General features: G+C 37.3%; 1 protein-coding gene across 4 annotated transcripts in view; it reads right to left on the minus strand.

Annotated features, from left to right (window-relative positions):
* Positions 1 to 15974, minus strand: part of HORMAD2 (HORMA domain containing 2) — a 100917-nt gene that overhangs the window by 47206 nt on the left and 37737 nt on the right. For 2 of the 4 annotated variants that reach the window (XM_017855590.1, XM_017855591.1), the window contains exons 8-11: positions 11551 to 11618; positions 8839 to 8996; positions 8414 to 8664; positions 5534 to 5827 (exon numbers count right to left, since the gene is read on the minus strand). In XM_017855590.1, the coding sequence (XP_017711079.1) occupies positions 5543 to 5827; positions 8414 to 8664; positions 8839 to 8996; positions 11551 to 11618 (762 nt within the window). In that variant the 3' untranslated portion in view covers positions 5534 to 5542. Of the gene's footprint in view, positions 1 to 5533; positions 5828 to 8413; positions 8665 to 8838; positions 8997 to 11550; positions 11619 to 15974 lie in introns of those variants that run through there. The other 2 variants (XR_001882147.1, XM_017855592.1) reach the window with 1 other exon arrangement.

Consider the following 15974-nt stretch of genomic DNA (forward strand, 5'->3'; position numbering starts at 1 on the left):
AAAAAAAAAAAAAAAAAAAAAGAAAATTGTATTAAAATCTTTCTATTTTCAACAGTCTCACAACAATATAATTGTGTTAAATCCTGTCTTTACTATAGATCATTGGTAGAAAAGCAGTGTAAGCTGTTGGATCAAAATTTTATAAATTTTCTATTTTAATTTTAAATAAAACTTAAATTATAAATTATTTTTAAAGTTTTAAAAAATCTTTGAGTTAGAGACTACCAAGAGTAAAGAAATTTCAGCAAAGCCCTGTAGGATACAGGAAAGGCGTGGAACATTCAGTATTATAATTCTAAGTCACAGAGACAGAATTTCTGATGCTACCATACTGGACTTTCCAACTTGCCTGGAATGTCCTCTGCCATGATCACTGCCAATCAAAATATGATTCATCCACAAAATCACCAAATCAAGCTAGGCATGGTGATACATGCCTATAATCTCAGGTACGTGGAAGGCTGAAGTGGGAGGATTGCTTGAGCCCAGGAGTTCAAGACCAGCCTGGACAACATAGTGAGACTGCATCTCAAAAAAAAAAAAAAAAATCACCAACTTAATGAAACTTTCCCACACAGTGCCAATTTATCCTTTTTTCTGTAACCTTAGTACTTTGGAGTTCAACGGCCTGGGTTTGAATTCTGCCCCTGTTACATATTCACTATGTATGGAATCTTGGGCTAATTTCTCTGGCTCAGTTTCCTCATTTGTAAAATGAAGATAACAGTAGTATCTACCTTATAAAATAGCTAGGAAGATTGAAAGTGATAATATATGTAAAGCTCTGAGAGTGCTCAAAATTGTTAATATTATTTCTATCATTCATACACTCTCTAGTATTATCTTTTTATGAGATTGTGTAGAGGTTATCTCTTCAGCCACAATTCTAAAGGGCACAGGCTATATCTTATATGTCTTTGTTTTCCTCACAGTGCTTAGCAGGGCATTATTCTCTCTCTCTCCTTTTTTTTTTTTTTTTTTTTTTTTTTTTTTTTTGAGATGGAGTCTCGCTCTGTCGCTCATTGTAAGCTCCGCCTCCCGGGTTTTCGCCATTCTCCTGCCTCAGCCTCCTGAGTAGCTGGGACTACAGGCACCCCCCACCACGCCCAGCTAATTTTTTTATATTTTTAGTAGAGACGGGGTTTCACCGTGTTAGCCAGGATGGTCTTGATCTCCTGACCTTGTGATCTGCCTGCCTCAGCCTCCCAAAGTGCTGGGGTTACAAGCATGAGCCACCGCGCCCGGCCAGGACATTATTCTCTTAATAGGAATTCAAAAAATATCCCAGAGAATCTTAGCATGAAAGATATCTCAGAAGTCAATCTAGTTCAACCTTCCCTCTAAATCATGATTTTACTTTTGCAACACCCTAGAGATAATCATCTATTCTATCTTGAATACACCTATATATCTGCACTTGAGCACAGCTGATGACACTGGAGTTCACCCCTACACAAGGCAACCAGGTTTGTTAAGTAGTTATCATTGTTAGAAAATTCACTCTGAGGAGGTGGAGAAGTTGGCAGCTTCTGGAAAATGATTTGGTACTACTCATTTGAGAGCCATACAAATGTTCAAGCTCTGTAAATTTCACTCCTGATACTATATTCATAGAAAAAATTTTTAAATGCTTTCATGTATACAAAGGTATTTATTACAACACTTTATAATAGCAAAATCAGGAATTAACCTAAATGTTTCCAAGTAGGGAAATGGTAGAGTGCCTAAATAAAACAAGAAGTCATTAAAATTAAAAACACAAAGATTAAGGTGGAACATATTTATAAAATCAATAATAAGTATGAAAGTAAAATAAATTCACAGACACCATGATTAAAACCACATACAAATATATAAATCAATGAAAAAATACTGGAGAGGATGGGACATATAAAAATAACAGTATTGATAGGATGGTGAGACAGTGGAAGATTTCCACTGCTTTTTAAATTACTTTAATGTTATAATAATATTGCTTTAAAATTTTTAAAGAGAAAATTCTTCCTTCTATTGAGCCAAAATCAACATAATTTTCATCTACTGGTTCTGATTCTGCCCTTCGTAACTACACAAAATAAATCAACTTAAAATATTTGAAATATTTGAGTGCCTCACTCTCTGGCACCCTGGAAGACAGACTGGAGAGGCAATGATGACATCAAGGAGACCCAGTTAGAAGACTCAACTATCACCAAGAAAGCAATGATGACATCCTGCATCAGCACAGTGGTAACAGTGCTAGATTTGGGAAATACTTCAAAGGCAAAACACATGGAAATGGTGTACCAAAAGAATGTAGGAAGTGAGGAGAAAATAAGAGTTGAACATGTTCCTGGTTGGGTTGCTTAGAAAAGTGATGGTGCAATACCAAGATAAGGAACCTAGGATGAGGAAGTGTGTGTTTGTTCAGAAGTTAAAATTCCATTTGAAGATGTTGAATCTAAGGTACCTGTAGGATATTCATGTCTATACATTTATGGAAGTACAATTTGGCATCAGAAAGACAAACCAAACCAGAGAAATAGAAAAAGACAAAGATGAGCTGGGCGTGATGGCCCACGCCTATAATCCCAGCACTTCAGGAGGCTAAGACCAGCAGATGGCTTGAGCTCAGGAATTTGAGACCAGCCTGGGCAACATGATGAAATCCTATCTCTAAAACAAATACAAAAATGAGGCTGGGCATGGTGGCTCACGCCTGTAATCCCAGCACTTTGGGAGGCCGAGGTGGGCAGATCATGAAGTCAGGAATTCGAGACCAGCTGACCAACATTGTGAAACCCCAACTCTACTAAAAATATAAAAATTAGCTGGGTGTGATGGCACATGCCTATAATCCCAGCTACTCAGGAGGCTGAGGCAGGATAATCACTTGAACCAGGGAAGCGGAGGCTGCAGTGAGCCGAGATCGGGCCACTGCACTCCAGCCTGGGTGACAGAGTAAGACTCTGTATCAAAAAAAAAAAAAAAAAATTAGCCAGGTGTGGTGGCACGCATTTATAGTCATAGCTACTTGTGAGGCTGAGGTGGGAGGATCACTTGTAAATGAAATGGAAAACAAACAAAGCAATAGAAGTGATCAGCACAACCAAAAGATGGCTTTTTGAAAAGACTAATAAAAAATACTAATTTTTGGTAAACATAATAAAGGAAAATAAATGAGACACAAATGAACAGCACTAGATATGAAAAAAGGGAAATAACTACAGAAATAGAAGATATTTTAAAAATTATGAGAACTCCACTAATAATTTTATACCAAAATATATGAATACCTGAAGGTATAGGAGAGAAAGGGCAGGTATTCATATTTTTTGGTATGAAGTTATTCATGGAGGTTTTTATAACTCTAAAATTTCTCTTCTGTTTCTGTAGTTATTTCCCTTTTTTAGAGAAAACATAGAGTACATCTCTGTAAATTTTGAAGTAGGTAAAAATGTCTCAAACAGTACCGAAAACTTCTGAATATAGCTGAAAAGATTGATAAATCAGAATACATTAAAATTAAGAACTTCTGTTCATAAAACACCTCATTAAGAAAACAACTCACAAGGTTGAAGAAGATATTCACAATACATGTATCCAAAAAACATATGCAGAATATATATGCAGAGCTCCTACAAATCAGTAAGAATGAAAGACAATCCAAGAGGAAAAAAGGCAGGGGAGGGGCAAACAATTTGAACAGATCCTTCACAAAAGAAAATATTCAACATGGCCAATAAACATATAAAAAGGTGCTCCTCTTCATTAGTCATCAGGGAAATGCAAATGAAAACCAAAATGACATACCACTGCACACCCACCAGAATGGATAAAATCTTAACAATGGAAAATGTCAAGGGTTAGTGAGGATATAAAGCAACCACAACTCTCATACATTGCTGGTGGGAGTGTAAATTGGCACAAATACTTTGGAAACTATTTTGCACTATCTGTTAAAACTAAATATACACATACCCTTTGACCCAGCAATTCTACTCCTAGTAATTCTATTTCCACCAGAAATGTGTAGTTATTTCCCTAAAAAAACATGTTCCAGAATATTCCAAGCATTTCTATCCATCATAGACAAAAATTAGAAATTATCCAAATTAACATTATAATGAATAAATTGCCATTAACAATAGAATGAATAAATTGTCAGGATGGTCTACAACAACATGTAAAAATATGGGTAAATCTCACAACATAATGTTAACTGAAAAAATGGTCCATACTCGGCCCTGTGCGGTGGCTCTCATCTGTAATCCCAGCACTTTGGGAGGCCGAGGCAGGCTGATCGAGAGGTCAGGAGATCAAGACCATCCTGGCTAACATGTGAAACCCCATCTCTACCAAAAATACAAAAAATTAGCTGGGTGTGGTGGCAGGTGCCTGTAGTCCCAGCTGCTGAGGCAGGAGAATGGCATGAACCCGGGAGGCGGAACTTGCAGTGAGCAGAACAGAAATCTCACCACTGTACTCCAGCCTGGGAAACAGTGCAAGACTCCGTCTCAAAAAAAAAAAAAAAAAAAAAAAACTCTATGATTCCATGTCTATAAAATAAAGAGGAGAAACTAATCTATGCAAACAGAAGTCAGGATAGCAGTATTCTTGTTGAGTAGAATAGCAACTGTAAAGTAAGACTGGGGGTTTCTCGGGGTCTGGAAGAATTCTATTTATTGATCTGAGTGCTGATTTCACATATTTATTCAGTAGGGCCGCGACAAAGACAAAGCAAGCAAGGTGTCCAGGGGGCAAAATTTCAGGAGGTCCTTACTCTTGGCACCTGAGATCTTCCTTAAAATATGCTCCCAGGCACCCTGCTTGTGTTACTCTCATCCCAGCTCTAGTGTTCAGTTTGTGAATATTTATTGAGCTGTATCACTGATACATATGTTTTACTGTATGTTTATTATTCTTGAATTTAAAAATGTTAAGAGGATCTGGTCTATTTCACTCCATAAATAAAAATAAACTTTAAGTGGATTATAAACCTAAATGTAAAAGAAAATGTTAAAACTTTTAGAATAAAATACGAGAATATTATTAGTGACCTCAGGTAGAGGATTTCTTAAGGATATCCAAAAGCACATATTAAAGGATAGACTATATTAAAGTTAAAAACTTATATTTCTCAAAAGACCTCTTAAAGAAAGTGAAAAGATGAGCCGGGCACAGTGGCTCATACCTGTAATCCCAGCACTTTGGAAGGCCTAGGCGGGTGGATCATCTGAGGTCAGGAGCTCGAGACCAGCCTGACCAACATGGAGAAACCCTGCCTCTACTAAAAATACGAAATTAGCTGGGCATGGTGGCACATGCCTGCAATCCCAGCTACTCAGGAGGCTGAGGCAGGAGAATCGCTTGAACCCAGGAGGCAGAAGGTTACCGTGAGCTGAGATCGTGCCATTGCACTCAGGCCTGGGCAACAAGAGCGAAACTCTGTCTCAACCAAAAAAAAAAAGAAAAGAAAAAAAGTGAAAAGATGAGCCACAAACATGAAAAAAATATTGCAACATAAATGAGTGAAAAGGAATTATTACTAAGCACATATTTTTTAAACCATTGAGGAAAAGATAAACAACCTGATAGACAAATGCATGAAAGACATGAACAGCTGTTTAATATGAGCAAAATAGGATGGCCAAAGGAAAGAGGCACAAACACACAAATAATCAGGGAAATTCAAATTAACATCATGAGGCATTACCATTTCATATCTAGCAGACTGGCAGGAAACATAAACTCTGACAATAAGTGTTGGCAAGAATGTAGGGCACTCTCCTCCACGGGGGTAGCAAGTAAGTTGGTACGACCACTTTGGAAAACAGTTTTGCATTACCTAATAAAGTTGAAAATACACAAGCCTAGAACTGTTTCATATATTCCCAAGAGACATTCTTTGACAGGTGTACCAAGAGGTATGTACATTAATGTTTATAACAATTAAAAAGAATGTCTATCAAGAGTAGAATACTCTACAGCAGTGAAAATGAAAGAACAACAACACAATGGCTAAATCTCCACGTTGAGGTTCAAGCAAAAGAAGAAAATTATAGGAGAATATTCAGAGTATGATTACTTTGATATAAAAATTTAAAGTGAGTAGATGTACTCATTTTAAAATGTACTTATCCATGGCAAAACTATAAAGAAGAGTAAGGGAAAGGTTATCATGAAGGTCAGGAGAGTGGTTACCTTCAGGGGGCATGCAATGAGGAAGGGATACGTGGTGACTTCTAAGGGAGTAGCAATGTTCTACATCTTAGCCTAAATGGAAGACATATGGATGTTCTTATTATTCTTTAAACTGTACATATTATTTTATGTACTCTATTATATGTATGATATATCTCAAAATAAAATTTTAAAAGAAATAAAGGTTCTACATATGTATACACATGTATGAATGTGTGTGTGTGTGAGTGTGTGTTCCATGTATTCCATGAAGGAAAACTAAAAGGAATCCTTAGTGGGAAAGTGACAGTAACCACTTCACTAGACTTACTAAATTCTCTCATATGTTTGGTTGGCTGAGAGAGGAACTTCAATCAACTGAGTTTACCACAAAGTCCATATAATACATATAGTTTCAACTAAATGTATGCTTGAAAAGGATTATCACATTCCTTATTTAATCTATCAGTTGAACTATGCATTCTTAGGCTGTCCTGCTTTCATTTGATAAAAAAAGAAACTAATTCTCAATTAAAAGATAAAAATCTAACCAGGTGCTGTATAATCCTAGCACTTTGAGAGGCCAAGGCAGGAGGATCACTGGAGCCCAGGAGTTCAAGATCAGCCTGGACAGCATAGGGAGGCCCTGTCTCTACAAAAACTAAAAAATTAGCTGGGTGTGGGGGCACACACCTATGGTCTCAGTTACTCTGGAGGCTGAGGTGAAAGGGTCACTTGGGACCAGAAGGTCAAGGCTGCAGTGAGCTGTGATCGACTACTGCACTCCAGCACTCAAGCCTGGACAACAAGCGAGACTCTTTCCCTAAATAAATAAATAAATAAATACTTAGCTGAGGCCGAGTGTGGTGGCTCATACCTGTAATCCCAGCACTTTGGGAGGTCAAAGTAGGATTGCTTGAGCCCAGGAGTTTGAGACCAGCCCTGGTAACATAGTGAGACCCTTGTCTCTATAAAAAATTAAAAAATAAAAAATTAGCCAGGTGTGGTGTCATGTGCTTATAGTCCCAGCTACTTAAGAGGCTGACGTAGGAGGATTCCTTGATAAATCGAGGCACCAGTGAGCCATGGTTGCGCCACTGTACTTCAGCCTGCGCAACAGAGCGAGACCCTGTCTCAAAAACAACAACAACAAAAAAAAACTAACTGAAACATTATTTTCTTAACCTTCATTTTTTTAACCCTTTCTATGTTAGCTACGTCTTCCTTGAGTGAAATTGGAAGAGGAAATTTGCACCAAAATCCAAAGTCATTTTTATGTCTAACATCGAGAAAGCACTAAAAATGAAAAAAACAATCTGTTGCTTGTTTGGTTGTATTATTTACATTAATTGAATTAAAACTAGAACTAGAACCTCTTTTCAATGTATTAAACATAATACAGAGTTAAAGAACTAGAAGAAACCTTCAGAAGTTACCTAGTACAGTAATCTATCTTTAAGTAAGACTCAAATTATGTTAAGCAAACGAGTTATCATTCCAATCTTAAAATACTTCCTGAAAAGATCTTATAGCATCCCTTCCTACTGAAAATTTTTTGTCTAACTCAGAACCCTTTTAATACAATGTTGTTATGCAGTTAACATTATTATCCAGACAACAGCCAGTTAAGGGTGTGGAGTTACCTAGAGCATAATGGGACCCTAGCAAGAATCTAACTCCAAGTCTCTATTGGTGGAAATGGGAAGATAAAGGGCTCAGAGAACTGACTGTTTGGCTCCCCTGGATCCAACCCCACCTGACTTTCCCCAGTGAGTTAGCCCCAAAGCTTGTCTTCCTCCACTTAATCAGAAGTTGACTATTACTTGTTTTCACTCTGACTTGGGTTTATCCATAAAATTTATCTTCCCCAACTCCTACCTTCCAATTATCCCAGTATCAAGAACTGATTTATACTTCCAATGAGTATGAATAAATACCTAGAATATTTTCAATCCTAAAATATGTCATTTATAAATCAAGGAAAGAAAACCTCAAATTTTCTAAATTTATGATATCTTTAATAAAATAAATATATTAGAAAATCTTTTTCCTCCTAGTTATGGACAATCATCTAATAAAGTATATTTCCTTTTAGAAGATTAAACTTTTTTAGATTAAAACTCTTTGATGTCGGAGACTGGTTTTGTTTCAGTTTTATAGCTGGCACACTGTATTCTACCCAGGGTAGAAACTGAAAAATATCAGTTATGTTTAACTGATGCAATAGAAAATCACTAAAGCTTTGCCTTACATGGTCATTGCATTCTTCTTCCTCATCACAGTCTAGACCCTGATGGGCGAGCTCAGTAGTGCTGTTCTCCCGAAACAGATTGTTCTCCAAATCAGTCACTTTGGTAGCCTCTGTCATGACTTTTACTTTCATGCTATGAAAGCCAGTGGAGACGAATCCCACTTGCACACTGATAGGCTCCTTGTCAAATAGCAGGAAGTGTGAATTTACATCTTCTTTAAAACCGAGGGGTTGGTAATCATGTGGGGTCACTGCAAAATGAAAAGGGCAAAAAGCCATGAAAACTGAGTTTCAATAGAACAAGTCAGATTAATCTTTCATGAGTAGCAACAGACTTCTCTTTCAGATGCTTGCACAATCTTTCTACTTACATAAAATATTAGCTCAGCACTTAAGAAGGAATTTGTCTAAAGTTCTCTACCTACCTGCATTATAGTAGTGGAGTTTCATAGTAAGTACAACATTATTAGGAAGTGGCTCAAGGTCCTGAATCAGTATATACAATTTACGGATCAGTAGAACACTGGCTTTCTTAATATCTTCATTGTTTGTTCCACTTTCAAAGCTTGTACTGCTGCTGTGACTACACAGAAAAAAAGCATACTTTTCGATCATATACAATATTGGCAATCTATCCCAAAAGGAACAAAACTTTTGACTATGTGATTAAATAAATATAAATTAAACATTAAGACATTTTGAGACTATTTTAGAATGTAAATTAGGGCAGTGGTGGTACTTTTTGCAATGTACATACAAAGACTTTCTTAAGTAGCAAATTCCCTAAAAGCATTTAAAATATCATCTTTTTAAAAATTTGATTTGCAAGAAATCATATACCACAATAGTAAGAACAACAAATTTGGAATTAGGTGACCTGACATCTAATATCAGCTCTGCTGATAACTAGCTGAATGACCTTGGTTAAGTCATTTAGACACACTCTAGGTCAGTTAGCTCATTTGTGAGATAAGCGTAAAGACAAACAAAATCAATCACCAGCTCTGGGCCTTTCTACCATCTGATTATCTCACAAAAGTAGCCCTTCCTCACTCTTGCATTGATTACTACAGTGGCTATTTTTCCTGCTTTCCTTCTTGTCCACACTACAAAATATTCTCCATATCACTGCTGAAATAATATTACTAATAGGAAAATCTGTTCATGTCATCTTCTTACTTAGAATTCTTCTATTATATCTATCACCTTTCAATTAAATTCAAAGACAGTGTGTATACAATTCCTTTCACAGTCCATCACATCCTCACCTCTATCCTCATCTGCAGCTATTGCCCAGTTTCCTCTCACTCACAGTATTTGCATATGCTGTTCACTTTGCTTGTACTGTTCATTTTTCCACTTCTCTTCCTGACTGTCCTAAATTTATCCTCTAATACCTAGCTCACATGCAGACTCTTCAAGGAAGCCTTCTCTGATAATATCCTCATCTCATCCTCAGGATAACTGTCCTTCTCTAGACTGTGAGTGGCTATATCTTTCATCTCCACAGTACAGAGTTTGGTGCCCAGCTATTCAATCAACATTTGTTGAATTAATGAATGAATGAACAATTTGGACTAAATTACCTTCCAATTCTAACCTTTATTTATCTCCAAAGTTTCCTTCCACAATTACGTCTCACATTTGAGTAGTTTCCAGAAAGGACCATGACTACAATATATTTACACAATGCTGTGCACATAGTTAGCTCTTAATATGAAAAATAACCCTAAGTAATTGAACTGTTGGATTTTCCCCTAACTGATCTTTGGAGACAGTGTGAATTCATGTGAACATTTATTAAGTGAATACATTAGCTCCTTTTCCAATTTTGAACAACTTAAAATTTTGCCAACCAAGATTTAACCAATTCAAATGTAGGTGACCAAAATGAAGGGCTATAGGCACGTAGCTCATGGGAGTCTCCAGGACACATCAGTAAAATCATATTCAGGACTCCCATTTGAATAAATGCCTATATTTCTTCTCTAGGAAATTAATAATATGCATCATCTTCTCTCCTCCTTAGCATGTGAAAGATTTGGCCATTTTTGTTTTACTGCTTATCTCTTGGCATATGTGCCTTCAGAACAAGAGTTTAATCTGGCCATCAGTGTATATTTTGAGTTTGGAGAGTAAAGGTGACTTTTATGTGAGAAAATGTGTATGAAAAGTGCTGCTGTATAAGCTGTAAGGTATTATAAAAATGTTAGCTAACAAAAGGTAATATTTTAATTTTCATTTTTGGAACTGATATTCTCTTCACATTCTAGTGCTGTCTGTAGGTTTTACAAATGGAAGGATAATCAAGGGAGTGAGTCTTGGAGAAAAGTCCTCAAGTTCATGGTAAATGATGAGCCAGAGCTAATAGTAGGGAAAATTGAAAATTAGGTCATGTCTCTCATCAGTCATTCCTTTCAGGGGCATCCACCCCCCTTACTTGGATTCCTCTACTATCCAGAGTTTTTCACCATCATCTGTACCTTCCACTACTGTGCCATCTTATCAGCAATACTTAGCTCTCCATCCCTCCTGGAAAGTCTGAATCCAAAAGCTACTGGGAGAAAAATTAATGTTGCTCTTCAATGTCCTTGTGTTTGCTATTTAACCCATTAGGATACCTAAAACTTGGAATTTTCGACTTATTAGGAAACTGCAGTGTGTTCTAATCTTTTCATACAAGGACACATAAAAAATGATATTTATATGACACACTAGGGGAAGCAAATGAGAATATTTGTACATACAGGCAAATAGTCCAAGGGTATTATCTACCCTAGGCACAGTCTAGCTATATCGAGTGTGGAAAGGATCGTTATCTAGGCATAGCAGTTGAGAAACTTTGAATTAATGGCTAGACAGAGCCTTATGGAGTTATTCAATCAACATCATGTAGGCAACCTTATTAATATAATTTCTACCGTTGTGCTGCCTGCCATTTTCTCTATTCCCACCAGCTTAATCCATGGATTTCAGGAATGTAAACAATTGTTGCAGCTCCTTTTTATAATAGTGGTTTTCTGTAGGGTTTCTGGGAAAATTTAAAAAGAAGTATAAGGCCTTTGTCTGGCCTCAAGAAGCTTACATTTACCTCAATCCTATTTATTTCTCACGTTTATTAAGCAGTTAGATTCTACCTGTCAAAATCCATAGTGGCTCCTTCTTTCGTGTATTTGAATTTGAACTGGTACATCTCAGTCACTTTCTACAAAAACCAAAGGAAATAAAGAAAAAAAAGAATTTAGAAAAGAAATCCAGAATCTTACCTGATCATAAGCAAGGAACATTTTCACTATGTACCTACTATACTTCCTATATAGCTGTTTGTTTCACAGTATCACAATATTCAAGAGTAACATTTCCAAATATAAAGACAACCTAGTTTTCTCCTCCATGCTAAAATAAATTAGATGAAAGATACTATTATTACCATTTTAAAGCTGGAAAAACAAAATCACAGAGTCAAATATCTAACCCAACTAGGTAAATGACAGTGGAACCAGCTGAGAAACCATTCATTCATGTAACAAATGTTTATTGAATGTCTACTTTGTGCCAGGCACTGGAGTCACAGTGGTGAACAAAACAGAAAGGGTCCCTGTTTTTCTGGAATATACATACAATCCAGTAGGGGAAATAGTCAGTAAAAAAGTAAACAAATGAAATAAGCTAACTCCAATAGTGTAAGTGCTATGAACATGAAGCAGATGCTGTGATAGAGGTTCATGAAGGGGACAAGTGCTGCTTTGGTTTGGAAGGGCCAAGGAAGCCCTTGCTGAAGAGGTGAGGTTTGAGTTGAGCCTCAAGGGTCAGTTATGTGCAGATCTTGGGGGTGGGGTGCCTCAGGCAGAGGGAACAGCAATGCAAAGTCTCTGAAGTGGGAAGGGACGCCTCTTCTAGGGTCAGAGAGGAGGCCCAGTGGCTGGAAACCAGTGAGCAAGGGGGAGAACCCAGGAAATGAGGTTATAAAGGAGACTATGGGGCCTTGTTGGCTATGGTAAGGGGTTTGGATTTCATTCTAAGCCAGAAGTCTACAGAAGAGTTTTAAGCAGGTGAGTTATTTGCAGTTTTTAAAACATCATCTTGGATCCTTTAAAAGTGCAGAGGGGAAGAAATAAAAACCATGAGAGCAATTAAGAGGCTACTGCAGTAATTCAGGGAAGACTACAACGGCAATAGGAAAACTAGAAAAAATTAGAAAAGGAGCCCTGATCTCTGACATCAAGTCTTGTTTTTTCAGTCCTGCACTAAAAACTAGATGCTACTACTATCTGCTCTCCTCACTGTTAAGAAAACTAGAAATAAAGAGGGACAAATTTCCTCATAAGAGACAGATTCCGTTTAAAATAAAATGAATGTCTGGCTGGGCATGGTGGCTCACGCCTATAATCCCAGCATTTTGGGAGACCGAGGCAGGCAGATCACTTGAGGTCAGGAGTTCAAGACCAGCCTGGCCAATGTGGAGAAACTCTGTCTCTACCAAAAAATACAAAAATTAGCCGAGTGTGGTGGTGCACACCTGTAATCCCAGCTACTTGGGAGGCTGAGGCAGGAGAATCGCTTGAACCCAGGAAGTGGAGGTTGCAGTGAGCCGAGATTGTTCCTCTGCACTCCAGCCTGGGTGACAGAGCAAGACTCCATCTCAAAAAATGAATAGAATAGAATAGAATAGAATAGAATAGAATAGAATAGAATAGAAAGAATAAAATAAACTGAAATATAAAATAAATAAATAAATAAAATTTAAAATAAATAAAATAAAATAAACATCCAGTAGTTGAAGCAAATGTTTCCTACAGATATGTCATACAGTATGTCTACAGAGCTGGAGAGGTACTAATGACAAGTAAAGGGTATAAGCTTAAAACAAAACACAAAAAATGTCCTTTATTCATCTGGTTCAGTATTTGATCCTTGACAATGTGAGAATGAGGATGTCAGACTGATCAGAAAAAGTTTCAGTGTTTCTGTTACTTTAAGCCTCCCAGCTTTGCTCATCTTAAACCTTAACATGAAACTTAATTACAGGTTATCAGGTCTTGGGAAAATTGGCTCATGATGCTTAAACTCTGAGGAGATTGATTTGTAATGGAGTTAATTTTAAAAGATAAAAGTATTTTCCTAATAAGACAGTCTACTTGAGAAATCAAATCAAGTTCAGAAAACTGCTTTGTAAATACAATAGGAGAGACAGATAAGATTAGAGGAGCCTATAGCAACAGGTTCACTCCAGATAGGCGAGATGAAGAGAGTCCTCTCTTAGCCAACGCTGGATGTCATTGCTCTGCCAAGCAAACAATGCCCATTCTTCCTGCCTGCCCATGTTTCTCAATCAACTCTAGCTTTTTAATGCTCTGAGTGATCTTTTGTTTTTTTAAATTGTAACAAGAGTAGGTTGTTTTGGTAGTTGATAATTTTATTTACACTTTATTATTTGATCCCCGAAGCAACTAGTAAAAGTTATATTTATAATTGTTTTACAGAAGATGCCAATCCTTAATTAACTTCAGTCTGACTCTGGCTTATCTAGGAAGGCATATTTACAGCAGGCACTATTCTTAACACCTCATATAACACTTTTCAGACTAATGTGTTGCCTAATAAAGATGAACCATTGAACTGCTCATCAGTGGTTTCTATGAATCATACTAAATATAGTCACATAAGCCAAAGGAGCAGCAACACATGCAGCCTTTCCTTCTGCCTCCACATTGCAATCCATTGGCAAGACTTTTCAGGTCTATCTCTAAAGCAAATCGCAAGTCCATCTGACACTCATTGTCTGTTCTGTAGCCAAAAGGAGTTTTTGAAAATACAAATCAGACCATGTCACTCCTTTGCTTAAAATCCCGTTAGCTTCTCACCACCCTTAAAATAAAATCCAAAAGTTATGTTGATTTGCAAGGCCCTACTCATCTGTCCCTTGTCTCCCTCTCTGACCTTACCTCTGGTCACTTTCCCTTGCACTCAGCTAAGCTCTAGGCTCATAGTACGTTTTCTGTGCTCGAACTCCCAAGATTCCTTCCTGCCTTAGGGCTTTTGCACAGCTATACTCTGGAACATGCGGTCTCCAGTTAATGATAATAATAATATTCAGGCACTGCCCTAAACATTTTACATCAGTTCATTCTTGTGTAGCCAACACTCTGAAGTAGATATTATTCTCATTATTGATGAAGCTAGTAAGTGGTAGAACTGCGATTTGACTCCAGTACCTGTGATGTTAACTATGGTGTTATTTGGCCTGTCACATGTCATTGCCCCTCACAGGGTTGCGTAGGCTGACTTCTTCTGGTTATTCATCTCAGCTCAAACAGTAGCCTCTCAAGGATGCCTCCTAGGAACTGCCCAATTTAACACAGCCATCCAATCCCTCCTTCTTCATTCTCCACTTCAGCACTCTCTAGTACATTACCTTTTTAAAAGATTTTCTTCATAGCACTATGTCTATCTGAAATTGTTTTACTAATTTTTGTTTATTTATTTATTATTTATCCTACCTCATAAGAATGTAGGCTTCCAGAGAGCAGGGATCTTGCCTATCCCATTCACTCCTGTGTTTTTATACCTTGAACAGTGCTAGGCACATAAAAGGAACCCAATTAATATTTGCTGAATGAATAAATATTTGGCCAGAGTAGAGTTCATGCTTACTTAGGATTTCATCCTATAAAGAAATTTTCCAAAATAAAGTATATTGTGGCTAGAAACAGGGGCCACTTACAGTTAAGCTCATGAAGCAGTCTATTAAAAGTGAGTGTTGGCCAAGTGCAGTGGCTCACACCTGTAATCCCAGCATTTTGGGAGGCTGAGGAAAGGGAATCCTTTGAGACCAGCTGGGGAAACATAACCCCATATTTCCAAAAATTTTAAAAAATAACTGGGCATCGTGGTGAACAACTGCAGTCCCAGCTACTTGGGAAGCTGAGGTAGGAGCATCGCTTGGGCCTAGAAGGTCAAGGCTGCCATGAGCCAAGATCACACCACTGCACTCTAGCCTGGGTGACGCAGGGAGAGCCTGTCTCTTAAAAAAATGAAAAATAAAGAGTGTTGATCACCTCTAATGCTAAAGAGGCACAAAGGAATAGACAGTGAAACCATAAGATTTATGCCTTCACAATATTCATATATAATAATTCCATATGGTCTTGCATGCATTAAGCTGCATAAATCTTTCTTATTTACATTTTGTCTTACATGCTTTACTCATACTTGCTACTCATTTTGTAGTGTGTGCCTATAGAAAAGCTACGTTATCACTCTTCTCTATTTTAGTACTTAGTTTACTTAGATGCTTACTTTTGTTGGTCATCTTCCTCATGAGATAGAGCAACCAGAACAAAACTTCAAGCACAGAAGTACCGTAACTTCGTGGAATGCTGAAAACTCGGTCTTCTGAACTAGGGACACACACTTGTTTGATTTAAGCCAGAGGTTCTCAATTGTTGTACCATGACATACTCTTCACAAGAGTGCTGCAAATTTTAATCCACCTGTCCAGTGTATTTTTGCTTCAGGCATATAAACATTGTTATTGTTTGTGCAATTTTGTTTAGGAAAG

The sequence above is a fragment of the Rhinopithecus bieti genome, unplaced genomic scaffold, assembly GCF_001698545.2.
Source record: "Rhinopithecus bieti isolate Rb0 unplaced genomic scaffold, ASM169854v2 scaffold_36959, whole genome shotgun sequence".
Taxonomy (NCBI): Eukaryota; Metazoa; Chordata; class Mammalia; order Primates; family Cercopithecidae; genus Rhinopithecus; species Rhinopithecus bieti.